Source organism: Cherax quadricarinatus, chromosome 63, assembly GCF_038502225.1.
Source record: "Cherax quadricarinatus isolate ZL_2023a chromosome 63, ASM3850222v1, whole genome shotgun sequence".
NCBI lineage: Eukaryota > Metazoa > Arthropoda > Malacostraca > Decapoda > Parastacidae > Cherax > Cherax quadricarinatus.
Genome location: NC_091354.1, coordinates 22,505,073 through 22,532,763, shown reverse-complemented (window position 1 = coordinate 22,532,763; position 27,691 = coordinate 22,505,073). Strand labels below are relative to the sequence as shown.

Sequence of the window (27,691 nt, the reverse complement as noted above, 5' to 3'; positions counted from 1 at the left end):
GGTTACTGTGGGCTACTGTGGGTTGCTGTGGGTTACTGTATGTAATTGTGGGCTACTGTGGGTTACTATTGGTTGATGTGGGTTGCTGAGGATTACTGTGCGTTACTCTGCGTTACTATGGGTTTCTATGGGTTGCTATGGGTTACTGTGGGTTACTATGGGTTGCTGTGAGTTACTATGGGTTGCTGTGGGTTGCTCTGGGTGACTATGGGTAACTGTGGGTTATTATTGGTCACTGTGGGATACTATGGGTTAGAGTGGGTTACTATGGGCTACTGTGGGTTACTATGGGTTACAGTGGGTTAATATGGGTAACTGTGGGTTATTATTGGTCACTGTGGGTTACTGTAGGTTACTGTGGGTTACTATGGGTTATTCTGGGTTACTATGGGTTACTATGGATTACTGTGGCAACTATGGGCTACTGTGGGTTATTTTGGGAAGCTATGGGTTACTGTGGGTTATTATGGGTTACTGTGGATTACTGAGGGTTACTATGGGTTGCTATGGGTTACTGTGGGTTACTGCGGGTTACTATGGGTTACTGTGGGTTACTATGGGATACTGAGGGTTACTGTGGGCTACGATGGGTTACTGTGGGTTGCTCTGGGTTACTATGGGTTACTGTGCAATACTGTGGGTTACTGTGGGTTACTATAGGTTTCCATGTGCTACTGTGGGATACTGTGTGTTACTATGGCTTTCTGTGGTTTACTATGAGTTACTGTGGGTTACTCTGGGTTGCTGAGGTTTACTATGGGTTACTGTGGGTTACTGTGGATTACTATGGGTTACTGTGGGTTACTATGGATTACTGTGGGTTACTGTCGGTTTTTAGGGGTTGCTATGGGTTGCTGTGGGTAACTGTGGGTTACTGTGGGTTACCTTCGGTTACTATGGGTGACTGTGGATTACTCTGGGTTTCTAAGGGTTCCTGTGGGTTACTATGTGTCACTGTGTGTTACTGTGGGTTACTGTGGGTAACTATCGGTTACAGTGGGTCACTGTGGGTTACTATGGGTTACTGTTGGTTACTGAGGGTTACTGTGGGTTGCTGAGGGTTACTGTGGGTTATTGTTGGTTTCTTTGGGTTACTGTGGGTTACTGTGGGTTGCTATGGGTTGCTGTGGGTTACTGTGGGTTATTGTGGGTTGCTTTGGGTTACTGTGGATTACTGTGGGTTAATGTGGGTTACTGTGGGTTGCTGTGGGTTACTGTGGGTTACTGTGGGTTACTGTGGGTTATTGTGGGTTGCTGTGGGTTACTGAGGGTAACTGTGGATTACTGTGGGTTAATGTGCGTTACTGTGGGTTGCTGTGGGTTAATGTGCGTTGCTGTGGGTTACTGTACGTTGCTATGGGTTACTGTGGGTTACTGTGGGTTACTATGGGTTACTGTGGGTTGCTGTGGTTTTCTTTGGGTTACTGTGGGTTATTGTGGGTTAGTGTGGATTACTATGGGTTACTCTGGATTACTTTGGGATACTAGGGGTAACAGTGGGTTACTGTGGGTTATTGTGGGTTACTGTGTGTTATTGTGGATTACTGAGGGTTACTGTGGGTCACTGAGGGTTACTGTGGGTTACTATGGGGGACTGTGGGTTACTGAGGGTTACTGTGGGTTTCTGTGGGTTACTGTGGGTTGTTGTGGGTTGCTGTTAGTTACTGTGGGTTATTGTGGGTTACTGTGGGTTGTTGTGGGTTGCTGTTAGTTACTGTGGGTTACTGTGGGTTACTGTGGGTTACTGTGGGTTACTGTTGGTTACTGTGGGTTACTGTGGGTTACTGTGGGTTGATATGGGTTCCAATGGGTTACTGTGGGTTACTATGGATTGCTGTTGGTTACTATGGGTTACTGTGGGTTACTGTAGGTTACTGTGGGTTGCTGTGAGTTACTGTGGGTCACTATGGGTTACTATGGGTTACTATGGGTTACTGTGGATTACTATGGGTTACTGTGGGTTACTATGGATTGCTGTTGGTAACTATGGGATATTGTGGGTTACTGTAGGTTACTGTGGGTTGCTGTGGGTTAATGTGGGGTACTGTGGGTTGCTGTGGGTTACTGTGGGTTAGTGTGGGCTACTGTGGGTTACTATGGGTTGATGTGGGTTGCTCTGGGTTACTGTGGGTTACTGTGGGTTACTATGGGTTACTGTGGGTTACTATGGGTTACTGTGGGTTACTATGGGTTGCTGTAAGTTACTATGGGTTGCTGTGTGTTGCTGTGGGTTGCTGTGGGTTACTATGGGTAACTGTGGGTTATTATTGGTCACTATGGGTTACTATGGGTTACTGTGGGTTACTATGGGCTACTGTGGGTTACTATGGGTTACTGTGGGTTAATATGGGTAACTGTGGGTTATTATTGGTCACTGTGGGTTACTATGGGTTTCTGTGGGTTACTATGGGTTATTCTGGGTTACTATGGGTTAATGTGGGTTACTATGTGTTAATGTGGGTTACTATGGCTACTATGGGCTACTGTGGATTACTGTGGGTTGCTATGGGTTACTGTGGGTTACTACGGGTTACTTTGGGTTACTATGGGTTACTGTGGGCTACTTTTGGTCATGTGGGTTACTGTGGGTTAATATGGGTTACTATGGGTTACTGTGGGTTATTGTGGGTTATTGTGGGTTACTGTGCGTTACTGTGGGTTGCTGCGGGTCATTGTGGGTTACTGAGGGTTACTGTGAGTTACTGTGGGTTGCCGAGGGTTGATGTGGGTTGCTGTGGGTTACTGTGGGTTACTGTGGGTTACTGTACGTTACTGTGGGTTGCTGTGGGTTACTGTGGGCTATTGTGGGTTGCTGTGGGTTACTGTGGGTAATTGTGGGCTACTGTGGGTTACTATGGGTTGATGTGGGTTGCTGTGGGTTACTGTGCGTTACTCTGGGTTACTATGGGTTACTGTGGGTTGCTATGGGTTACAGTGGGTTGCTGTAAGTTACTATGGATAACTGTGGGTTATTATTGGTCACTGTGGGTTACTATGGGTTAGAGTGGGTTACTATGGGCTACTGTGGGTTACTATGGGTTACAGTGGGTTAATATGTGTAACTGTAGGTTATTATTGGTCACTGTGGGTTACTATAGGTTACTGTGGGTTACTATGGGATATTCTGGGTTACTATGGGATACTGTGGGTTACTATGGGTTACTGTGGATTACTGTGGCTACTATGGGCTACTGTGGGTTATTGTGGGTTGCCATGGGTTACTGTGGGTTATTATGGGTTACTGTGGATTACGGTGGGTTTCTATGGGTTGCTATGGGTTACTGTGGGTTTCTGCGGGTTACTATGGGTTACTGTGGGTTAATATGGATTTCTGTGGGTTACTGTGGGTTTTTGGAGGTTGCTATGGGTTGCCGTGGGTAACTGTGGGTTACTGTGGGTTACTGTGGGTTACCTTCGGTTACTATGGGTGACTGTGGATTACTCTGGGTTTCCATGGGTTCCTGTGGGTTACTTTGGGTTACTGTGGGTTACTATGTGTCACTGTGTGTTACTCTTGGTTACTGTGGGTAACTATGGGTTACAGCGGGTCACGGTGGGTTACCATGGGTTACTGTTGGTTACTGTGGGTTACTGTGGGTTACTGTGGGTTGCTGAGGGTTACTGTGGGTTATTGTTGGTTTCTTTGGGTTACTGTGGATTACTGTGTGTTAATGTGCGTTACTGTGGGTTGCTGTGGGTTAATGTGCGTTGCTGTGGGTTACTGTGGGTTGCTGTGGTTTTCTTTGGGTTACTGTGGGTTATTGTGGGTTAGTGTGGATTACTATGGGTTACTCTGGATTACTTTGGGATACTAGGGGTTACAGTGGGTTACTGTGGGTTATTGTGGGTTACTGTGTGTTATTGTGGATTACTGAGGGTTACTGTGGGTCACTGAGGGTTACTGTGGGTAACTATGGGTTACTGTGGGTTACTGTGGGTTACTGTGGGTTACTGTGGGTTTCTGTGGGTTACTGTGGGTTGTTGTGGGTTGCTGTTAGTTACTGTGGGTTATTGTGGGTTACTGTGGGCTGCTGTGGGATACTATGGGTTACTGTGAGTTACTGTGGGTTTCTGTAGGTTACTGTGGGTTGCTGTGGGTTACTGTGGGTTACTGTGGGTTTCTGTGGGTTACTGTTGGTTACTGTGGGTTACTGTGGGATACTATGGGTTACTGTGAGTTACTGTGGGTTTCTGTAGGTTACGGTGGGTTGCTGTGGGTTACTGTGGGTTACTGTGGGTTACTGTGGATTTCTGTGGGTTACTGTGGGTTACTGTGGGTTACTGTGGTTTGATGTGGGTTCCTATGGAATACTGTGGGTTACTGTGGGTTACTATGGATTGCTGTTGGTTACTATGGGTTACTATCGGTAACTGTGGGTTACTGTAGGTTACTGTGGGTTGCTGTGGGTTACTGTGGGTCACTATGGGTTACTATGGGTTACTATGGGTTACTATGGGTTACTGTGGGTTACTATGGGTTACTGTGGGTTACTATGGAATGCTGTTGGTTACTATGGGTTATTGTGGGTTACTGTGGGTTACTGTAGGTTACTGTTGGTTACTGTGGGTTGCTGTGGGTTACTGTGGGTTACTGTGTGCTACTGTGGGTTGCTGTGGGTTACTGTGGGTTAGTGTGGGATACTGTGGGTTACTATGGGTTGATGTGGGTTGCTCTGGGTTACTGTGGGTTACTGTGGGTTACTATGATTTACTGTGGGTTACTATGGGTTACTGTGGGTTACTATGGGTTGCTGTAAGATACTATGGGTTGCTGTGTGTTGCTGTGGGTTACTATGGGTAACTGTGGGTTATTATTGGTCACTATGAGTTACTATGGGTTACTGTGGGTTACTGTGGGCTACTGTGGGTTACTATGGGTTACTGTGGGTTAATATGGGTAACTGTGGGTTATTATTGGTCACTGTGGGTTGCTATGGGTTTCTGTGGGTTATTATGGGTTATTCTGGGTTACTATGGGTTACTGTGGGTTACTATGTGTTAATGTGTGTTACTATGGCTACTATGGGCTACTGTGGATTACTGTGGGTTGCTATGGGTTACTGTTGGTTACTATGGGTTACTGTGGGTTACTATGGGTTACTGTAGGTTACTGTGGGTTACTGTGGGTTACTGTGGGTTACTATGGGTTAATAGGAGTTACTGTGGGTTACTATGGGTTAATATGGGTTACTCTGCGTTACTGATGGTAACTGTGGATTACTCTGTGTTAATGTGGGTTAATATGAGTTACTGTGGGTTACTATGGGTTACTATGGGTTACTATGGGTTACTGTGCGTTACTGTTGGTAACTGTGGGTTACTCTGGATTGCTGTGGGTAGCTATGGGTTACTATGGGTTACTATAGGTTAATGTGGGTTACTGTGGGTTGCTATGGATTACCGTGGGTTACTATGGGTTACTGTGGGTTACTGTGGTTATTTTGAGTTAAAGAGGGTTACTGTGGGTTACTGTACGTTTCTGTGGGTTATTAGGGGTTAATATGGGTTATTGTTGGTTACTGAAGGATGCTGTGGGTTACTGTGTGTTTCTGTGGGTTGCTATGGGTTACTGTGGGTTACTCTGGGTTACTGTGGGTTACTATGGGTTTCTGTGTGTTGCTGTGGTGTACTATGGGTTGATGTGGGTTACTGTTGGTTAGTGTGGATTACTGTGGGTTACTGAGGGTTACTGTGGGTTACTGTGGGTTACTGAGGGTTACTGTGGGTTACTCTGCGTTGCTGTGGGTTACTGTGGGTTACTATTGGTTACTGTGGGTTACTGTGGGTTACTATAGGTTAATGTGTGTTGCTGTGGTTTACTATAGGTTTCTGTGGGTTACTGTGGGTTAATGAGAGTTACTACGGGCTACAGTGTATTAATGTGGGTTACTATGGGTTACTGTGGGTTACTGTGGGTTACTGTGGGTCACTGTGGGTTACTGTGGGTTATGGGTAACTGTGGGTTACTGTGGGTTACTGTGGGTTGCTGTCAGTTGTTGAGGGTTACTGTGGGTTTCTGTGGGTTACTGTGGGTTACTCTTGGTTGTTGTTGGTTGCTGTGGGTTACTGTGGGTTATTGTGGGTTACTGCGGGTTGCTGTGGGTTACTGTGGGTTGCTGTGGGTTACTGTGGGTTACTGTGGCTTACTGTCGCTTACTGCGGGTTACTGTGAGTTACTGTGGGTTACTGTGGATTGCTGTGGGTTACTATGGGTTACTATGGGTTACTGTGGGTTACTATGGGTTACTGTGAGTTACTGTGGGTTACTGTGGATTGTTGTGGGTTACTATGGGTTACTGTGGGTTACTGTGGGTTACTGTGGATTATTACGAGTGAAAGTGGGTTACTCTGAGTTACTATGGGTTACTATGGGTTACTGTGCGTTACTGCGGGTTACTGAAGGTTACTGTGGGTTTCTGTGGGTTACTGTGGGTTACTATGGCTCACTGTGGGTTACTGTGGGTTACTATGGGTTACTATGGGTTACTATGCGTTACTGTTGGTAACTGTGCGTTACTATGGGCTACTGTGGGTTATTTTGAGTTAAAGTTGGTTACTGTAGGTTACTTTGGGTTACTGTGCTTTACTGTGCGTTACTGTGGGTTACTGTGGGTTACTGTGGGTTATTACGGGTTAACGTGGGTTACTTTGGGTTACTTTGGGTTACTGTGGGTTATTGTGGGTTACTCTGGGTTACTGTGGGTTACTGTGGATTACTGTGGGTTACTGTGGGTTGCTGTGGGTTACTGTGGGTTACTGTGGGTTACTGTGGGTTATTGTGGGTTGCTGTGGGTTACTGAGGGTTACTGTGGATTACTGTGGGTTAATGTGCGTTACTGTGGGTTGCTGTGGGTTAATGTGCGTTGCTGAGGGTTACTCTACGTTACTATGGGTTACTGTGGGTTACTGTGGGTTACTGTGGGTTACTATGGGTTACTGTGGGTTGATGTGGTTTTCTTTGGGTTACTGTGGGTTATTGTGGATTAGTGTGGATTACTATGGGTTACTCTGGATTACTTTGGGATACTAGGGGTTACAGTGGGTTACTGTGGGTTATTGTGGGTTACTGTGTGTTATTGTGGATTACTGAGGGTTACTGTGGGTCACTGAGGGTTACTCTGGGTTACTATGGGTTACTGTGGGTTACTGTGGGTTACTGTGGGTTACTATGGGTTACTATGGGTTACTGCGGGTTACTATGGATTGCTGTTGGTTACTATGGGTTACTGTGGGTTACTGAGGGTTACTGTAGGTTACTCTGGGTTGCTGTGGGTTACTGTGGGTCACTATGGGTTACTATGGGTTACTATGGGTTACTATGGGTTACTGTGGGTTACTATGGGTTACTGTGGGTTACTATGGATTGCTGTTGGTTACTATGGGTTATTGTGGGTTACTGTGGGTTACTGTAGGTTACTGTGGGTTGCTGTGGGTTACTGTGGGTTACTGTTTGCTACTGTGGGTTGCTGTGGGTTAGTGTGGGCTACTGTGGGTTACTATGGGTTGATGTGGGTTGCTCTGGGTTACTGTGGGTTACTGTGGATTACTATGGGTTACTGTGGGTTATTATGGGTTACTGTGGGTTACTATGGGTTGCTGTAAGTTACTATGGGTTGCTGTGTGTTGCTGTGGGTTGCTGTGGGTAACTGTGGGTTATTATTGGTCACTATGGGTTACTATGGGTTACTGTGGGTTACTATGGGCTACTGTGGGTTACTATGGGTTACTGAGGGTTAATATGGGCAATTGTGGGTTATTATTGGTCACTGTGGGTTACTATGGGTTTCTGTGGGTTACTATGGGTTATTCTGGGTTACTATGGGTTACTGTGGGTTACTATGTGTTAATGTGGGTTACTATGGCTACTATGGGCTACTGTGGATTACTGTGGGTTGCTATTGGTTACTGTGGGTTACTGTGGGTTACTGTGGGTTTCTGTGGGTTACTGTGGGTTGTTGTGGGTTGCTGTTAGTTACTGTGGGTTATTGTGGGTTACTGTGGGCTGCTGTGGGATACTATGGGTTACTGTGAGTTACTGTGGGTTTCTGTAGGTTACTGTGGGTTGCTGTGGGTTACTGTGGGTTACTGTGGATTTCTGTGGGTTACTGTTGGTTACTGTGGGTTACTGTGGGATACTATGGGTTACTGTGAGTTACTGTGGGTTTCTGTAGGTTACTGTGGGTTGCTGTGGGTTACTGTGGGTTGCTGTGAGTTACTGTGGATTTCTGTGGGTTACTGTGGGTTACTGTGGGTTACTGTGGTTTGATGTGGGTTCCTATGGAATACTGTGGGTTACTGTGGGTTACTATGGATTGCTGTTGGTTACTATGGGTTACTATCGGTAACTGTGGGTTACTGTAGGTTACTGTGGGTTGCTGTGGGTTACTGTGGGTCACTATGGGTTACTATGGGTTACTATGGGTTACTATGGGTTACTGTGGGTTACTATGGGTTACTGTGGGTTACTATGGAATGCTGTTGGTTACTATGGGTTATTGTGGGTTACTGTGGGTTACTGTAGGTTACTGTTGGTTACTGTGGGTTGCTGTGGGTTACTGTGGGTTACTGTGTGCTACTGTGGGTTGCTGTGGGTTACTGTGGGTTACTGTGGGTTAGTGTGGGATACTGTGGGTTACTATGGGTTGATGAGGGTTGCTCTGGGTTACTGTGGGTTACTGTGGGTTACTATGGGTTACTGTGGGTTGCTATGGGTTACTGTGAGTTACTATGGGTTGCTGTAAGTTACTATGGGTTGCTGTGGGTTGCTGTGGGTTGCTGTGGGTTACTGTGGGTAACTGTAGGTTATTATTGGTCACTTTGGGTTAATATGGGCTACTGTGGGTTACTATTTGTTACAGTGGGTTAATATGGGTAACTGTGGGTTATTATTGGTCACTGTGGGTTACTATGGGTTATTCTGGGTTACTATGGGTTACTGTGGGTTACTATGGGTTACTGTGGATTACTGTGGCTACTATGGGCTACTGTGGGTTATTGTGGGTTGCTATGGGTTACTGTTTGTTATTATGGGTTACTATGGATTACTGTGGGTTACTATGGGTTGCTATGGGTTACTGTGGGTTACTGCGGGTTACTATGGGATACTGTGGGTTACTGTGGGTTACTTTGGGTTACTAAGGGTTATTGTGCAATACTGTGGGTTACTGTGGGTTACTGTGGGTTACTATGGGTGGGTTACTGTGGGTTACTGGGTTACTGGGTTACTTGGGTTACTGTGGGTTACTATAAGTTACTGTGGGTTGTGGGTTACTGTGGGTTTCTGTGGGTTGCTATGGGTTACTGTGGGTTACTACTGTGGGTTACTATGGGTTTCTGTGTGTTGCTGTGGTGTACTATGGGTTGATGTGGGTTACTGTTGGTTAGTGGGTGGGTATGGGTTACTGAGGGTTACTATGGATTACTGTGGGTTACTGTGGGTTTTTGGGGGTTGCTATAGGTTGCTGTGGGTAACTGTGGGTTACTGTGGGTTACTGTGGGTTACCTTCGGTTACTATGGGTTACTGTGGATTACTCTGGGTTTCTAAGGGTTCCTGTGTGTTACTGTGGGTTACTGTGGGTAGCTATGGGTTACAGCGGGTCACTGTGGGTTACTATGGGTTACTGTTGGTTACTGTGTTTTACTATGGGTTACTGTGGGTTGCTGCGGGTTACTGTGGGTTATTGTTGGTTTCTTTGGGTTACTGTGGGTTACTGTGGGTTGCTATGGGTTGCTGTGGGTTTCTCTGGGTTATTGTGGGTTGCTTTGGGTTACTGTTGGTTACTGTGGGTTACTGTGGGTAGCTGTGCGTTTCTGTGGGTTACTGTGGGTTACTGCGGGTTACTGTGGGTTACTGTGGGTTGTGGGTTACTATGGGTTACTGTGAGTTACTGTGGGTTACTGTGGATTGTTGTGGGTTACTATGGGTTACTGTGGGTTACTGTGGGTTACTGTGGATTATTACGAGTGAAAGTGGGTTACTCTGAGTTACTATGGGTTACTGTGGGTTACTGTGCGTTACTGCGGGTTACTGAAGGTTACTGTGGGTTACTGCGGGTTACTGTGGGTTACTGTGGGTTGTGGGTTGCTCTGGGTTACTGTGGGTTGCTGTGGTTTACTGTGGTTTACAGTGGGTTACTCTGAGTTACTATGGGTTACTGTGGGTTACTATGGGTTACTCTGGGTTGCTGTGGGTTACTGAGATTTGCTGTTTGTTACTATTCATTACTGTGGGTTTCTGTGGGTTTCTGTGGGTTCCTGTGAGTTCCTGTGGGTTTCTGTGCGTTCCTGTGGGTTCCTGTGGGTTACTGTGGGTTACTGTGGGTTACTTTGGGTTACTGTGGGTTACTATGGGTTACAGTGCGTTACTATGGGTTACTGTGGGTTACTGCGCGTTACTGCGGGTTACTGTGGGTTTCTATGTGTTACTATGGGTTACTGAGGGTTACTGTGGGTTACTATGGGTTACTGTGGGTTACTGTGGGTTAACGTGAGTTACTATGGGTTTTTGTGGGTTACTATGGGTTACTGTACGTTACTATGGGTTACTGTGGGTTACTGATGGGTTATTGTGGGTTTTCTTTGGGTTACTTTGGGTTACGATGGGTTACTGTGGGTTACTGAGGGTTCCTGTGGGTTGCTGTGTTTTACTGTGGGTTTCTGTAGGTTACTATGGGTTACTGTGGGTTACTATGGGTTACTGTGGGTTACTGTCGGTTGCTGTGGGTTACCATGGGTTACTGTTGGTTACTATGGGTTACTGTGGGTTACTGTGAGTTACTGTGGGTTACTTTGGGTTACTATGGGTTACTGTGGGTTGCTGTGTACGACTGTGGGTTACTGTGGGTTACTGTGAGTTAGTACTGATTACTGTGGGTTGCTGTGGGTTAATGTGGGTTACTGTGGGTTGCTGTCGGTTACTGTGGGTTGCTGTGGGTTACTATGGGTTATTGTAGGTTACTATGGATTACTATGGTTTACTATGGGTTACTATGGGTTACTTTGGGTTACTGTGGGTTACTATGGGTTACTGTGGGTTACTTTGGGTTACTCTGGGTTATTTGGGTTACGGTTGGTTACTATGGGTTACTGTGGATTACTATGGGTTACTGCGGGTTACTATGGGTTACTGTGGGTTACTATGGGTTGCTGTGGGTTACTATTGGTTACTGTCGGTTACTATTAGTTTCTGTTTGTTACTATGGATTGCTATGTGTTAGTATGGGTTACTGTGGGATACTATGGGTTACTGTGGGTTACTATGGGTTACTGTGGGTTACTGTGGGTTAACGTGAGTTACTATGGGTTTTTGTGGGTTACTATGGGTTACTGTACGTTACTATGGGTTACTGTCGGCTACTGAAGGTTATTGTGGGTCACTTTGGGTTACTATGGGTTACTGTGGGTTACTGAGGGTTCCTGTGGGTTGCTGTGTTTTACTGTGGGTTTCTGTGGGTTACTATGGGTTACTGTGGGTTACTATGGGTTACTGTGGGTTACTGTCGGTTGCTGTGGGTTACCATGGGTTACTGTTGGTTACTATTGGTTACTGTGGGTTACTGTGAGTTACTGTGGGTTACTTTGGGTTACTATGGGTTACTGTGGGTTGCTGTGTACGACTGTGGGTTACTGTGGGTTACTGTGAGTTAGTACTGATTACTGTGGGTTGCTGTGGGTTAATGTGGGTTACTGTGGGTTGCTGTCGGTTACTGTGGGTTGCTGTGGGTTACTATGGGTTATTGTAGGTTACTATGGATTACTATGGTTTACTATGGGTTACTATGGGTTACTTTGGGTTACTGTGGGTTACTATGGGTTACTGTGGGTTACTTTGGGTTACTCTGGGTTATTTGGGTTACGGTTGGTTACTATGGGTTACTGTGGATTACTATGGTTTACTATGGGTTACTATGGGTTACTGCGGGTTACTATGGGTTACTGCGGGTTACTATGGGTTACTGTGGGTTACTATGGGTTGCTGTGGGTTACTATTGGTTACTGTCGGTTACTATTAGTTTCTGTTTGTTACTATGGATTGCTATGTGTTAGTATGGGTTACTGTGGGATACTATGGGTTACTGTGGGTTACTATGGGTTACTGTGGGTTACTGTGGGTTGCTAAGGGTTACTGTGGGTTACTGTGGGTTACTATGGGTTTCTGTGGGTTTCTGTGGGTTACTATGGGTTGCTGTGGGCTACTGTGGGTTACTGTGGGTTGCTATGGGTTGCTGTGGGTTACTGAGTGTTACTGTGGGTCACTATGGGTTACTATGGGTTACTATGGGTTACTATGGGTTACTGTGGGTTACTATGGGTTTCTTTGGGTTACTTTGGGTTACTGAGGATTACTGAGGGTTACTGTGGGTTACTATGGGTTACTGTTGGTTAATGTGGGTTACTGTGGGTTACTGTGGGTTGCTCTGGGTTACGGTGGGTTACGATAGGTTACCGTGGGTTACTGTGGGTTATTGTGGGTTACTATGGGTTGTTGTTGGTTACTATGGGTTACTTTGGGTTACTGTGGGTTTCTGTGTTTTACTGTGGGTTACTGTTGGTTAATGTGGGTTACTGTGGGTTGCTCTGGGTTACGATAGATTGCTCTGGGTTACTGTGGATTACGATGGGTTACTCTGGGTTGCTGTCGGTTACTATGGGTTACTGTATATTACTCTGGGTTCCTGTGGGTTACTATGGGTTACTGTGGAGTACTGTGGGTTATTGTGGGTTACTGTGGCTTACTGTGGATTACTGTGGGTTACTTAGGGTTACTATGTGTTACTGAGGATTACTGAGGGTTACTGTGGGTTACTATGGGTTACTGTGGGTTACTGTGGGTTACTGTGGGTTCCTGTCTGTTACTCTGGGTTACTATGGATTACTGTGGTTTACTATGGGTTGCTCTGGGTTACGGTGGGTTACGATAGGTTACCGTGCGTTACTATGGGTTACTCTGGGTTATTGTGGGTTACTATGGGTTGCTGTGAGTTACTCTGGGTTACGACAGATTACTCTGGGTTACTATGGATTACGATGGGTTACTCTGGGTTGCTGTCTTTTACTATGGGTTACTCTATATTACAATGGGTTCCTGTGGGTCACTATGGGTTACTGTGGAGTGCTGTGGGTTATTCTGTGTTACTGTGGGTTACTGTGGATTACTGTGGGTTACTATGGGTTACTGTGGGTTACTGTGGGTTACTGTGGGTTACTTGGGTTTACTGTGGGTTACTGTGGAGTACTGTGGGTTATTGTGGGTTACTGTGGATTACTGTGGGTTACTATGGGTTACTGTGGGATGCTATGGTTGACTGTCTGTTATTATGGGTTACTGTGGGTTGCTCTTGGTTACTGTGGGTTACTATGGGTTACTGTGGGTTACTGTGGGCTACTATGGGTTACTGTGGGTTACTGTGGGTTTCTATGAGTTAATGTGGGTTACTATGGCTTACTGTGGATTTATGTGGGTTACTTTGGTTTACTGTGGGTAACTGTAGGTTACTATGAGTTACTGAAGGTATCGATAGGTTACTATGGGTTACTGTAGTTTACTGTAGGTTACTATGTGTTATTGTGGATTACTATGGGTTATTATGGATTACTTGGGGGTTACTATGGATTAATGTGGGATACTGTTGGTTACTGTGGTTTACTGTGGGTTACTGTGGGTTATGTTAGGTTTCTCTGGGTTACTATGGGCTACTGTGGGTTACTATGGGTTTCTATCTGTTATTTTTGTTAATATGGGTTGCTGTGTGTTACTATTGGATAGTGAGTATGGTAAAGACGAAAAGATGCCGCGAACAATGTACTAGTAAACTTTTATTCTGTGTCAGTAAATGAACGAGGAAAAAAATATTTTTTTACAGATTAGTTGTTTGAACGTGAGTGTTGGATAAATGATGAAGATTTAATTATTAATTTTACTATTGAAAAGAAACTATATGTTAGTTGTTGGTTTTCGATACCGATTAAATATATATAAATATAAATATATATATATATTTTATACATATATATATATATATATATATACATATATATATATATATATATATATATATATATATATATATATATATATATATATATATATATATATATATGTCGTGCCGAATATGTAAAACTGGTCAATTAGCAAGAACTCATTTAAAATTACGTCCTTTCTAAAATTTTCTCTTATACGTTTAAAGATATATTTTTTTCATTAATGTTGATGTAAAAGTTTATAATTTTGCACCAAAAGGAACTTAGAAAACTTACCTAACCTTATTATAACAAGCGCAATTTATTTTAGCCTAACGCAACTAAATATATTTTAGATTTGTTTACAGTAATTTAATACAAAACAAACACAGTGAAACATATTGTTTTCGTTAGGTTCAGAATGATTTTGGCAAAATTATTGCATACACAAATTTTCACTTGTCCTATATGGCAAGATGAACGTTGCTATTTAAGCCAAGATCGCAAGTTCTGCTTATTCGGCACGACATATATATATATATACATATATGTACGTACATACATACATATATATATATATATATATATATATATATATATATATGTGTGTGTGTGTGTGTGTAAAGAATACAATATATGATAAAATGTGCTATATAAGCAATTTGCGAGACCATATATTAGTTGGGTAAATGCTTACGGGTATATTTTCAGTGTTCAACTATTTATAGAAGCAATCGATATGTCAGTTAATTATGAAGTGGATGTTAGCAGAAGTGTAAGAGGTAGAGGGAGTAATTGGAAAATGAAATCAGTAGTAGGGAAATGAGTGAAAATGAATAAGATAGGTGGGCTAGATAGTAGAGATAATCAGGACGAGGATGAAGAGACAAGAAGATATGATAATGTACCGCTAGAATACAATGATTCATGGGATGATGATGGGAGAGGCATGGGAGAATAAACAAGTTAATGGGAGATTTTACAATATAAACATGACAAAGAGAAGACCGAATAAATGTAGAGGAAAAAAGTTTGAGTGGTGAGTGACAAAAAATGAGAACCAATGAGAGAATGGGTGACTATCAGCAAATTTTCCTGAGAATAAGAAACGGCTGATGAGAGAGAGCTTAATAAGCTGACAAAGAGTGGCAGTAAATGGACTAGACAAATAAAAGCTCCATCCTTTCTCATTCAATTATTTTGTTCAATCTATTTTGAAACAACCCAAGTTGTGTTTCAAATTAGGTTGATGAAGTGTTAACTAGGACCAAGTGTTAGCTAGGACCAAGTGTTAGCTAGAACCAAGTGTTAGCTAGGACCAAGTGTTAGCTAGGACCAAGACTTAGATAGGAACAAGTGTTAGCTAGGAGCAAGTGTTAGCTAGGACCATCCTACACTTTATTAGACACTACGTTACTTGGATCCCATTAGACATGGAAATATATCATTCACGTACACTTACCCACCATAGCACTTGGATTATATAACTGATTAGGTAACTGATGGTGGATAACAGATCCCGTCATTTGAGAGTCTACGTCATCCCTCTGTGGGTATACCTAGAGAGTAATTCTGGGATCAACGCCCCCGTGGCCCGGTCTACGACCAGTCCTCTAAGGACCGACAATATTTGTCTACAATCAGAGGAACTCTCTCATGTATCCTCTAGCAGCGATGTTCTTCTCGGTTTCTCGACACACGTGGGTCACTATGGGTTACTATGGGATACTATGGGTTACTGTGGGTTACTGTGGGTTACTGTGGGTTACTATGGGTTAGTGTGGGTTACTGTGGGTTACTGTGGGTTATGTGGGTTTCTGTGGGTTATTATGGGTTTCTGTGGGTTACTGAGGGTTGCTGTGGGTTACAATGGGTTACTGTGGGTTACTGTGGGTTCCTGTCTGTTACTGTGTGTTACTATGGGTTACTGTGGCTTACTATGGGTTACTGTGGGTTACTGTGGGTTGCTCTGGGTCATGGTGGGTTTCGATAGGTTACCGTCGGTTACTATGGGTTACTGTGGGTTATTGTGGGTTACTATGGGTCACTGTGGGTTACTGTGGGTTACTGTGTGTTACTTTGTTTTACTATGGGTTTCTGTGGGTTACTGTGCGTTACGATAGGTTACTGTTTGTTACTGTTGGTTTCTGTGGGTTACTCTGGGTTACTGTGGGTTACTATGGGTACTGTGGAGTACTGTGGGTTATTGTGGGTTACTGTGGGTTATTGTGGGTTAATGTAGGTTACTGTGGGTTACTATGGGATACTGTGTGTTTCTAAGTGTTACTCTCTGTTATTATAGGTTACTGTGGGTTACTATGGGTTACTGGGGATTACTGAGGGTTGCTCTGGGTTACTATGGGTTACTGTGGGTTACTGTGGGTTATTATGGGTTACTGTGGGATAATATGGTTTACTATGGGTTACTGTGGGTTGTTCTGGGTTATGGTGGGTTACGATAGGTTACCGTCGGTTACTATGGGTTACTGTGGGTTATTTTGGGTTACTATGGGTTACTGTGGCTTAATATGGGTTACTTTGTTTTACTATGGGTTACTGTTGGTTACGATAGGTTACTGTGGGTTACTGTTGGTTACTGTGGGTTACTGTGGGTTACTCTGGGTTACGATGGGTTACTGTGGGTTGCTGTGGGTTACTATGGGTTACTGTGGGTAACTTTGGGTTACTGTGGAGTACTGTGGGTTATTTTGGGTTACTGTGGGTTACTGTGGTTTACTGTGGGTTACTATCGGTTACTGTGGGTTGGTATGAGTTACTATCAGTTATTATGGGTTACTGTGGGTTACTATGGGTTACTGGGGATTACTGAGGGTTGCTCTGGGTTACTATGGGTTACTGTGGCTTACTGTGGGTTACTGTGGGTTACTTTGGGTTACTGTGGGTTTCTAAGAGTTAATATGGGTTACTATGGGTTATTGTGGCTTACTGTGGGTTACTTTGGTTTACTGTGGGTTACTATGGGTTTCTGTGTGTTTCTATGGGTTACTGTGTGTTACTATGGATTAATGGGGGTTACTATGGGTTACTGTGGGTTAGGTTAGGTTTCTTTGGGTTACTATGGGCTACTGTGGGTTACTGTGGGTTACTATGGGTTTCTGTCTGTTACTATGGGTTACTGTGGGTTTCTATTGGATAGTGAGTATGGTAGAATACGAAAAAGATGCCGGGAACAATGTACTAGTAACACTTTATTCTATGTCAGTAAATGGACGAGGAAAAAAATATTTTTTTACAGATTAGTTGTTTGAACGTGAGTGTTGGATAAATGATAAAGATTTAATTATTAATTTTACTAATGAAAAGAAACTAAATGTTAGTTGTTGGTTTGCGATACCGATTAAATATATATATATATATATATACATATATATATATATATGTATATATATATATATATGTATATATATATATATATATATATATATATATATATATATATATATATATATATATATATTTTTTATTTTTTTTATTATCACACCGGCCAATTCCCACCAAGGCAGGGTGGCCCGAAAAAGAAAAACTTTCACCATCATTCACTCCATCACTGTCTTGCCAGAAGGGTGCTTTACACTACAGTTTTTAAACTGCAACATTAACACCCCTCCTTCAGAGTGCAGGCACTGTACTTCCCATCTCCAGGACTCAAGTGCTATATAAGCAATTTGCGAGACCATATATTAGTTCGGTAAATGCTTATGGGTATATTTTCAGTGTTCAACTATTTATAGAAGCAATCGATATGTCAGTTAATTATGAAGTGGATGTTAGCAGAAGTGTAAGAGGTAGAGGGAGTAATTGGAAAATGAAATCAGTAGTAGGGAAATGAGTGAAAATGAATGAGATAGGTGGGCTAGATAGTAGAGATAATGAGGACGAGGATGAAGAGACAAGAAGATATGATAATGAACCGCTAGAGTACAATGATTCATAGAATGATGTTCGGAGAGGCATGGGAGAATAAACAAGTTAATGGGAGATTTTACAATATAAACATGACAAAGAGAAGACCGAATAAATGTAGAGGAAAAAAGTTTGAGTGGTGAGTGACAAAAAATGAGAACCAATGAGAGAATGGGTGACTATCAGCAAATTTTGCTGAGAAAAAGAAACGGCTGATGAGATAGAGCTTAATAAGATGACAAAGAGTGGCAGTAAATAGACTAGACAAATAAAAGCTCACTCCATCCTTTCTCATTCAATCATTTTGTTCAATCTATTTTGAAACAGCCCAAGTTGAGTTTCAAATTAGGTTGATGAAGTGTTAACTAGGACCAAGTGTTAGCTAGGACCAAGTGTTAGCTAGGACCAAGTGTTAGCTAGGACCATCCTTCACTTTATTAGACACTACGTTACTTGGATCCCATTAGACATGGAAATATATCATTCACGTACACTTACCCACCATAGCACTTAGATTATATAACTGATTAGGTAACTGATGGTGGATAACAGAGCCCGTCATTTGAGAGTCTACGTCATCTCTCTGTGGGTATACCTAGAGAGTATTTCGGGGATCAACGCCCCCGCTGCCCGGTCTACGACCAGTCCTCTAAGGACAGACAATATTTGTCTACAATCAGAGGAACTCTCTTATGTATCCTCTAGCCGCCATGTTGTTCTTCTCGGTTTCTCGACACACGTTAAATATTTTAGGAATCCTTCATAAATATATAGAAAATAACAACGATAAATATTTACTGGTCTTTATAAGTAGCATGAAAAAAATTGAGGTTTGGGTAAGAAGCAGTTTGTGGGCAACAGGAGAGGGAATGAGGGCGTGCAGACATGTTTGTGAGTGTGGAAGTCTGTGAGGGGGACGTGCACACCTGTGTGGATGTGCAAGTGTAGGCGTGCATGTGCGTGGGCGTACATGTGTATGTGTGAGTGGGAATCCAAGTGTGTAACTGTTGGCTTCTAAGTATGAGTGTTAGCGTGCCCGTGAATGAGAATAGGCGTGCAAGTGAATGTGTGTGTGCTCACCAAATTGTGGTTACAGGGGTCCAGACTCAGCTCCTGGCCCTGTGTGTGTATATATATATATATATATATATATATATATATATATATATATATATATATATATATATATATATATATATATATATATATATGTCGTGCCGAATAGGCAGAACTTGCGATCTTGGCTTAAATAGCAACTCCCATCTTGCCATATAGGACAAGTGAAAATTTGTGTATGCAATAATTTCGCCAAAATCATTCTTAACCTAACGAAAAAAATATATTTCACTGTGTTTGTTTAGTATTAAATTATTGTAAACAAATCTAAAATGTATTTAGTTGGGTTAGGCTAAAATAAATTGCGCTTGTTATAATAAGGTTAGGTAAGTTTTCTAAGTTCCTTTTGGTGCAAAATTATAAATTTTTACATCAACATTAATGAAAAAAATATATCTTTAAACACATAAGAGAAAATTTTAGGAAGGACTTAATTTTCAGTGAGTTCTTGCTAATTGACCAGTTTTACATATTCGGCACGACATATACATATATATATATATATGTCGTGCCGAATATGTAAAACTGGTCAATTAGCAAGAACTCATTTAAAATTAAGTCCTTTCTGAAATTTTCTCTTATACGTTTAAAGTTATATTTTTTTCATTAATGTTAATGTAAAAAATTTTTAATTTTGCACCAAAAGAATCTTAGAAAACTTACCTAACCTTATTATAACAAGAACAATTTATTTTAGCCTAACCCAACTAAATATATTTTAGATTTGTTTACAATAATTTAATACTAAACAAACACAGTGAAATATATTTTTTTCGTTACGTTCAGAATGATTTTGGCGAAATTATTGCATACACAAATTTTCACTTGTCCTATATGGCAAGATGAGCGTTGCTATTTAAGCCAAGATCGCAAGTTCTGCCTATTCGGCACGATATATATATATATATATATATATATATATATATATATATATATATATATATATATATATATATATATATATATATATATATATATATATATATATATATATATATATATATATATATATATATATATATGTATATATGTGTGTGTGTGTGTGTGTGTGAGAGAGAGAGAGAGAGTGAATGTGTGAATGAGAAACAGTAAATTTATCAGTGCTGGCATGTAAGTATGGGCACGCAAGTGTGAGTGTGGGAAGGCAGGTGAGACAAGGAGGATGGACAGAAGTGAGAGTCTCGGAACACAGGCGGGGAAGTATATGTGAAAGTGCTAGTATATGAGTGTGGGCGTGGCATTGTATGAGTGTGGGCATGCTAGTATACGAGTGTGGGCGTGGCAGTGTATGAGTGAGGGCATGCTAGTGTATGACTGTGGGCATGGCAGTGCATGAATGTGGGCGTGCTAGTACATGAGTGTAGGCGTGGTAGTGTATGAGTGTGGGGATGCTAGTGTATGAGTGTAGGCGTGGTAGTGTATGAGTGTGGGCATGCTAGTGTATGAGTGTAGGCATGGCAGTGTATGAGTGTGGGCATGCTAGTACATGAGTGTAGGCGTGGTAGTGTATGAGTGCGGGCATACTAGTGTATGAGTGGGCATGCTAGTATATGAGTGTGGGCATGCTAGTGTATGAGTGTAGGCATGCTAGTGTATGAGTGCGGGCATACTAGTTTATGAGTGGGCATGCTAGTGTATGAGTGTGGGCATGCTAGTGTATGAGTGTGGGCATGCTAGTGTATGAGTGCGGGCATACTAGTGTATGAGTGGGCATGCTAGTGTATGAGTGGGCATGCTAGTGTATGAGTGCGGGCATACTAGTGTATGAGTGGGCATGCTAGTGTATGAGTGTGGGCATGCTAGTGTATGAGTGGGGGCATGCTAGTGTATGAGTGCGGGCATGCTAGTGTATGAGTGCGGGCATGCTAGTGTATGAGTGCGGGCATACTAGTGTATGAGTGGGCATGCTAGTGTATGAGTGCGGGCATGCTAGTGTATGAGTGTGGGCATGCTAGTGTATGAGTGCGGGCATACTAGTGTATGAGTGGGCATGCTAGTGTATGAGTGCGGGCATGCTAGTGTATGAGTGTGGGCATGCTAGTGTATGAGTGTGGGCGTGCTAGTGTATGAGTGGGCATGCTAGTGTATGAGTGCGGGCATGCTAGTGTATGAGTGTGGGCAAGCTAGTGTATGAGTGGGCATGCTAGTGTATGAGTGCGGGCATGCTAGTGTATGAGTGTGGGCATGCTAGTGTATGAGTGCGGGCATACTAGTGTATGAGTGGGCATGCTAGTGTATGAGTGCGGGCATGCTAGTGTATGAGTGTGGGCATGCTAGTGTATGAGTGGGCATGCTAGTGTATGAGTGCGGGCATGCTAGTGTATGAGTGTGGGCATGCTAGTGTATGAGTGGGGGCATGCTAGTGTATGAGTGGGGGCATGCTAGTGTATGAGTGGGGGCATGCTAGTGTATGAGTGGGGGCATGCTAGTGTATGAGTGGGCATGCTAGTGTATGAGTGGGGGCATGCTAGTGTATGAGTGGGGGCATGCTAGTGTATGAGTGGGGGCATGCTAGTGTATGAGTGGGGGCATGCTAGTGTATGAGTGTGGGCATGCTAGTGTATGAGTGGGGGCATGCTAGTGTATGAGTGGGCATGCTAGTGTATGAGTGCGGGCATGCTAGTGTATGAGTGGGGGTATGCTAGTGTATGAGTGGGGGCATGCTAGTGTATGAGTGCGGGCATGCTAGTGTATGAGTGGGGGTATGCTAGTGTATGAGTGGGGGCATGCTAGTGTATGAGTGTGGGCATGCTAGTGTATGAGTGGGGGCATGCTAGTGTATGAGTGGGGGCATGCTAGTATACGAGTGTGGGCATGCTAGTGTATGAGTGCGGGCAAGCTAGTGTATGAGTGGGGGCATGCTAGTGCATGAGTGTGGGCATGCTAGTGTATGAGTGCGGGCATACTAGTGTATGAGTGGGCATGCTAGTGTATGAGTGCGGGCATGGCAGTAAATGAGTGTGGACATGCTAGTATATGAGTGTGGGAGTGGTAGTGTATGAGTGTGGGCGTGCTAGTGTATGAGTGTGGGCGTGCTAGTGTATGAGTGTGGGCGTGCTAGTGTATGAGTGTGGGCGTGCTAGTGTATGAGTGTGGGCGTGCTAGTGTATGAGTGTGGGCGTGCTAGTGTATGAGTGTGGGCATCATAGTGAATGGTGAATGAGTGAGGGCAAGGTAGTGTACGAGTGAGGGCTCAGTAATTATGAGTGTGGGTGTGGTAATGTATGAGTGTGGGCACAGTGGTGTAGAGTGAGTGCATGGTAGTGTATGAGTGTGTGCTTGCTAGTGAATGAGTGTGGGCGTGGTACTGAATAGGTTTGGGCGTTGTAATGTATGAGTGTGGGTGTGCTACTGTATGAGTGTGTGTGTGATAGTGTATGAGTGTGGGCGTGCTTGTGTATGTGTGTGGGCTTGGTAGTGTAAGTGTGGGCGTGCTAGTGTTTGAGCGTGGGCGTGCTGGTGCATGAGTGGGACTTGATAGTGTGTGGGCGTGCTAGTGTATGAGTGTGGACTTGGTAGTGAGTGGGCGTGTTAGTGTATGAGTGTGGGCTTGGTAGTGTGTGGGCGTGTTAGTGTATGAGTGTGGGCTTGGTAGTGTGTGGGCGTGTTAGTGTATGAGTTTGGACTTGGTAGTGTGTGGGCGTGTTAGTGTATGAGTGTGGGCGTGTTGGTGTATGATTGTAGGCGTGCTAGTGTATGAGTGTGGACTTGGTAGTGTGTGGGCATGCTAGTGTATGAGTGTGGGCGTTCTAGTGTGTGAATATGGGCGTGCCAGTGTATGAGTGTGGGCGTGCTAGTGTATGAGTGTGGGCGTGCCAGTGTATGAGTGTGGGCGTGCCAGTGTATGAGTGTGGGCGTGCCAGTGTATGAGTGTGGGCGTGCTAGTGAATGAATATTCATTAAGTTGCATCACAATGATAAGTGTATTCAGTATCAACTCATCAGTCAAGCCCTCCCAGCTGGATGTTTATCTAGACTCGTCACCTCAATACTGTTTTAAGACAGATAGACTGATCACCTGCACACTTCTTCTTCACTACTGATGGACTTACTGCTTCTTCAAGACTGATAGACAGAGCGTATTATCTTTACTTCACTGTCTTTACTGTCTTCACTTTCCGTCGCAACTGTATTCGTCTGGAGAAGCGTATTGTATAGCTGAAGCATTTCGTATTGAATGCGTTGCGTTTGCTATAATCTAGTTTCAGCTCCTGGCCTTGCCTTTTAACCCACAGCATTATTGGCTCTTGGTTTCGTGGTCTCTTATCACAACTACTCTTGAAACTGTGTATTGAGTTTACCTCTTGCACTTCCTCCTCTAGTTGTTTCTATTTAGCAATATTGCAACCCTGAGAATTAAAAAAAAAAATTCTTTTCGTCCATGTTATTGTGGCTGTATACAAGCCTCCGGATGCAACTTCCTATCAATTCTAGGAACAGCTTTTGACAACTGACTTCTGTCTGGAAAGTCTCCCAACTCCTGCCCCAAACATCTTTACTAATGGGGGTTTTCAACTTGAGACACCTAAAATGGAGGAATGTTACAAATAATTTTATAAAAACAGAGATCACCCCAGAAGGTAGCTCAAAGGAAAATTCACACACACGAGCAATTAAATCTCTGCACAAAATTCACCTTAAATCAGCAAATAATAGAGCCAACACGACTAGAAAATTCACTGGATCTTATCTTCACTAAGAATGATGACCTGATACGGAATATAACTTTATCAAAGACAATACTCTCAAATTACAAAACAAAAGAGATACAGACTTGTATGTGCAGGGCTCTCGATCAGCAAAATGAGAACAGATTTTAGGGCGCCTTCACCAAATTCAACTTCAATAACAAAAATAGATCCTAACCTTTGCCTAAAAAGAATTAACTCTGTGGCACTTGAGGTATGCTCAAGGCACACTCCTTTTAGAAAAAGAAAGTTAAGATGTAAACTAGAAAGAGAGATGCTCCCTATACAGGCGAAGGTGAAGAATCACAGAGCTGCTGAGAGGCGCCAGTATATCTGGCACTGATCAGATAAATAGCAAATATCGAAATTAGGCTTAAGGAATCTTACAGGAGATAGGAATCTCAGGAAGAACTTAAAGCTATAAATAAAAGTGAAAGAAACCAAAAATACTTCTTTTCTTATGGCAGATCTAAGGCAAAAACTACCTCCGGTATTTAGACAAGGTGGGACTTACACAGATGACAGCAAAGAAATGAGTGATATATTTAAGTCCCAATAGGACTTAGTGTTTAGCGAGAGTGCGAGAATCAAAATTCGGTCAATTATAAAATCTCTGATATTATCTTAACACCACAAGACTTTGAAAAGCCAATAAGTAACATGGCCATGCACTCTATCTCAGGCCCAGATTAGAGGAACTCCGTGTTCATTAAGAAATGCAAGAAGCCCCTGTCAAGAACCTTTAGCGTTCTATGGAGTAAGAAGCATGGACACGGGTCATCCCACAGTCAGTAAAAATAACAGACATAACCCCACTCCATAAAGGTGGCAGTAAAGCAATTGCAAAGAACTACAGACCGAAAGCACTACGTCCCATATAAAAATCTCTGCACCAGTATTCGCTCCCATCCTGTTCTTCATCTTCATCTCTAACATAGAGATGTAACCCACAGCATCGTGTCTTCCTTTGCGGAGAACACCCGAATTTACACGACACTGTCATCCATCGAAGACACTGCAAGACTTTAAGCGGACATCAACCAAATATTTACGTGGGCACGGAAAACAATATAAAGTTTAGTGAAGAGAAATTTCAATTACTCCGATATGGAAAACTTGAGGAAATTTAAACTGTATCAAAGTATAAAACAAATGCAAACCACACAGAGCGAGAAACTAATGTGAATGACATGAGAGTGATAATTTCAGAGGGATTCACTTTCAAAGACTACATCAACATCTAAAAAAAATCTGCTAGAAAAATAATGGGATAGATAATGAGAGCCTTCAAAACTAAGGACGCCAAGCCTATGATGATTCTCTTCAAATCATTTGTTCTTTCTAGGCTGGAATATTGCCGTATTCTAACGACCCCCTTCAAGACAGGCGAAATTGCTGATCTGGAGAATGCACAGAGAACCTTCACGGCATACATAAGCATGATAAAGCACCCAAATTACTGGGAACGATTGAAGTCCTCTAATCTGTATTTCCTGGAACGCAGTCGAGAAAGATACATGGTAATATACACTTGGAAAATCGTAGAGATTAGTACCAAATTTGCACACGACAATCACTCCCTACGAAAGCAAAAGACTCGGCAGGAGATGCAACATTCCCCCAATAAAAAGCAGGGGCGCCACGAGTACACTGAGAAACAACACAATAAGTGTCAGTGGTCCATGACTGTTCAATTGCCTCAAGAAGGCACTGGACAGACACTTAAAGTCAGTACCTGATCAGCAGGGCTGTCATTCGTACATCGGCTTACATGCGGCCAGCAATAACAACCTGATTGAGCAGACCCTGATCCACCATGAGGCCTGGTCACGAACCGGGCCGCGAGTGTTGATCCCCGAAATTCTCTCCAGGTATACTCCAGGAATGTAGAAGAATGGTTCAGGTATGCTGCAGGTATACCTCTAATGACAAGTTGAGTGTAATGTTCACTCCAAGATCTTTGTCCTTGAGCGATAATTTTAGTCTGTATGTAGTAGACTCTCTCCATTCCTAACTTTCATGTCTATCTATCTATCTATTCTGTTAAGTTTGCATTCTCCTCATTAGTTTTATATCATCAGCGAACACTGAAACTTAAGAGCTAACCTTTTGTGGCCAAGAAAATCTTCATCTGAGAAACCTGATGATACCAGTGGCAAATCACACTGCCTGGCAACGTGCATGTGTGTTAGTGTGAGCGAGCTAGTGTGTAAGTGTGAGCGAGCTAGTGTGTAAGTGTGAGCGAGCTAGTGTGTATGCGTAAGCGGTCAAGTGTATGAGTGTAGGCGTGCACGTGTGTGTGGTCTTATAGTAGTGCAGGTTGGAGTATGAACGTTTGTGTTGCGCTTGAAGAATATTGCTGCAAGAACTGAACGTGGCAAGTGAAGGATGAGCATGAGGATGGGAGGGTGATCATACGGATGGGAAGGTTATCATAAAGATGGGAGGGTGATCATACGGATGGGAAGGTTATCATAAAGATGGGAGGGTGATCATACGGATGGGAAGGTTATCATGAAGATGGGAGAGTGATCATGCGGATGGGAAGGGTATTATAAAGATGGGAGGGTGGTCATACTGATGGGAAGGGTATCATAAAGATGGGAGGGTGATTACACGGATGGGATGGTTATCATAAAGATGGGAGAGTGATCATACGGATGGAATGCTTATCATAAAGATGGGAGGGTGTTCATACGGATGGGAAGGTTATCATAAAGATGGGTAGGCGATCATACGGATGGGAGAGTGATCATAAGGTCCGGAATTTTTATAATACTGGTGAGAGGGTGGGGGTACGAGACTGAGGTTGAAAGGATGAACGTACCTGGCTGGCAGGCATATGAAGGGTGACTCCCGTGGGCTCAGCGTAGGGGTCGTCTCTGTACGGCGATACGTACTCCCTCCGTGCCTGTGTGAGAAACATGCATCACAAGTCAGCTCCGCTACACGTACTCCATTTTTTTACACACAAATTTTACAGTGTAAAAAATGTTATCCTGAGCCCATTACAAAGCCCATCTATACGGTATACTATCACCATAAGGATGTGACCTACAATAGGTGGCTAACACCCAGGTACCTACTTACTGCTAGATGAATAGGGGCAACAGGTGTGAGGAAACTTGCCCAGTTTTTTTCACCTGGGGATGGAATCAATGTGAGCTTAGTGTGCTACCAACCGAGCCACAGGACTTCGGTGGGAGGGTCGTCATCAGTGATTAAGGAAGCATAAGCATCACAACTTTCCTGTAATGATCCTGGTTACATCTGCTGCCCTGTTCATCTAACAATAAATAGGTTGCTTGGTATTAGTAAATTCCTGCTAGTCGTATTCTTAGTTGAAAGTTGCAGTGAGAATGATGATCTCCCGTCTCGCTGGTTGGTTTGTTCATGTAGCTTGCAACTACACTCAAAGGGTCATTAAAGTTGTATATCTGACCCATGCGGAGCAGGTCCATGTCGTCCCCCCCGGATTAGCCCAATGATCCACCCAGTCTGATCATCTCCACTCAAGGATGGAGCACTGCACCAGACCCAGCAGCACAAGCTAGTCAGGTCCAACTCACACCCACTCATGTATTTATCTAACCTATATTTAAAACTATACAACGTTTTAGCCTGAATAACTGTACTCGGGAGTTTGTTCCACTCATCCACAACTCTATTACCAAACCAGTGCTTTCCTATATCCTTTCTGAATCTGAATTTTTCCAACTTGAAACCATTGCTGCGAGTTCTGTCTTGGCTGGAAATTTTCAGCATGCTATTTATATCATCTCTATACCAGTAAATAAGAATTCCTTAATCCCTAAATAAGGGATTAAAATAAACTTTAAGTGTCATTAGGTCAATGTTTACCATTACTGACAATTTGATAAATTAAACACATGTAACTCATGGGTATCTTTATTTTGTAGACGTATCACCAACTACTGAATTTATCAATACAATACAGAGATCTACAAGAATGTTGATGGTGAGGTAATCAGCCATTCAACCG

At 43.2% G+C, this 27,691-nt stretch overlaps 1 protein-coding gene across 1 annotated transcript in view; it reads right to left on the bottom strand.

Annotated features, from left to right (window-relative positions):
- Positions 1–27,691, bottom strand: part of LOC128698274 (uncharacterized) — a 930,221-nt gene that overhangs the window by 231,481 nt on the left and 671,049 nt on the right. The window contains exon 5 of the mRNA XM_070098682.1: positions 26,516–26,599. Coding sequence (XP_069954783.1) covers positions 26,516–26,599 — 84 coding nt within the window. The remainder of the gene's footprint in view (positions 1–26,515; positions 26,600–27,691) is intronic.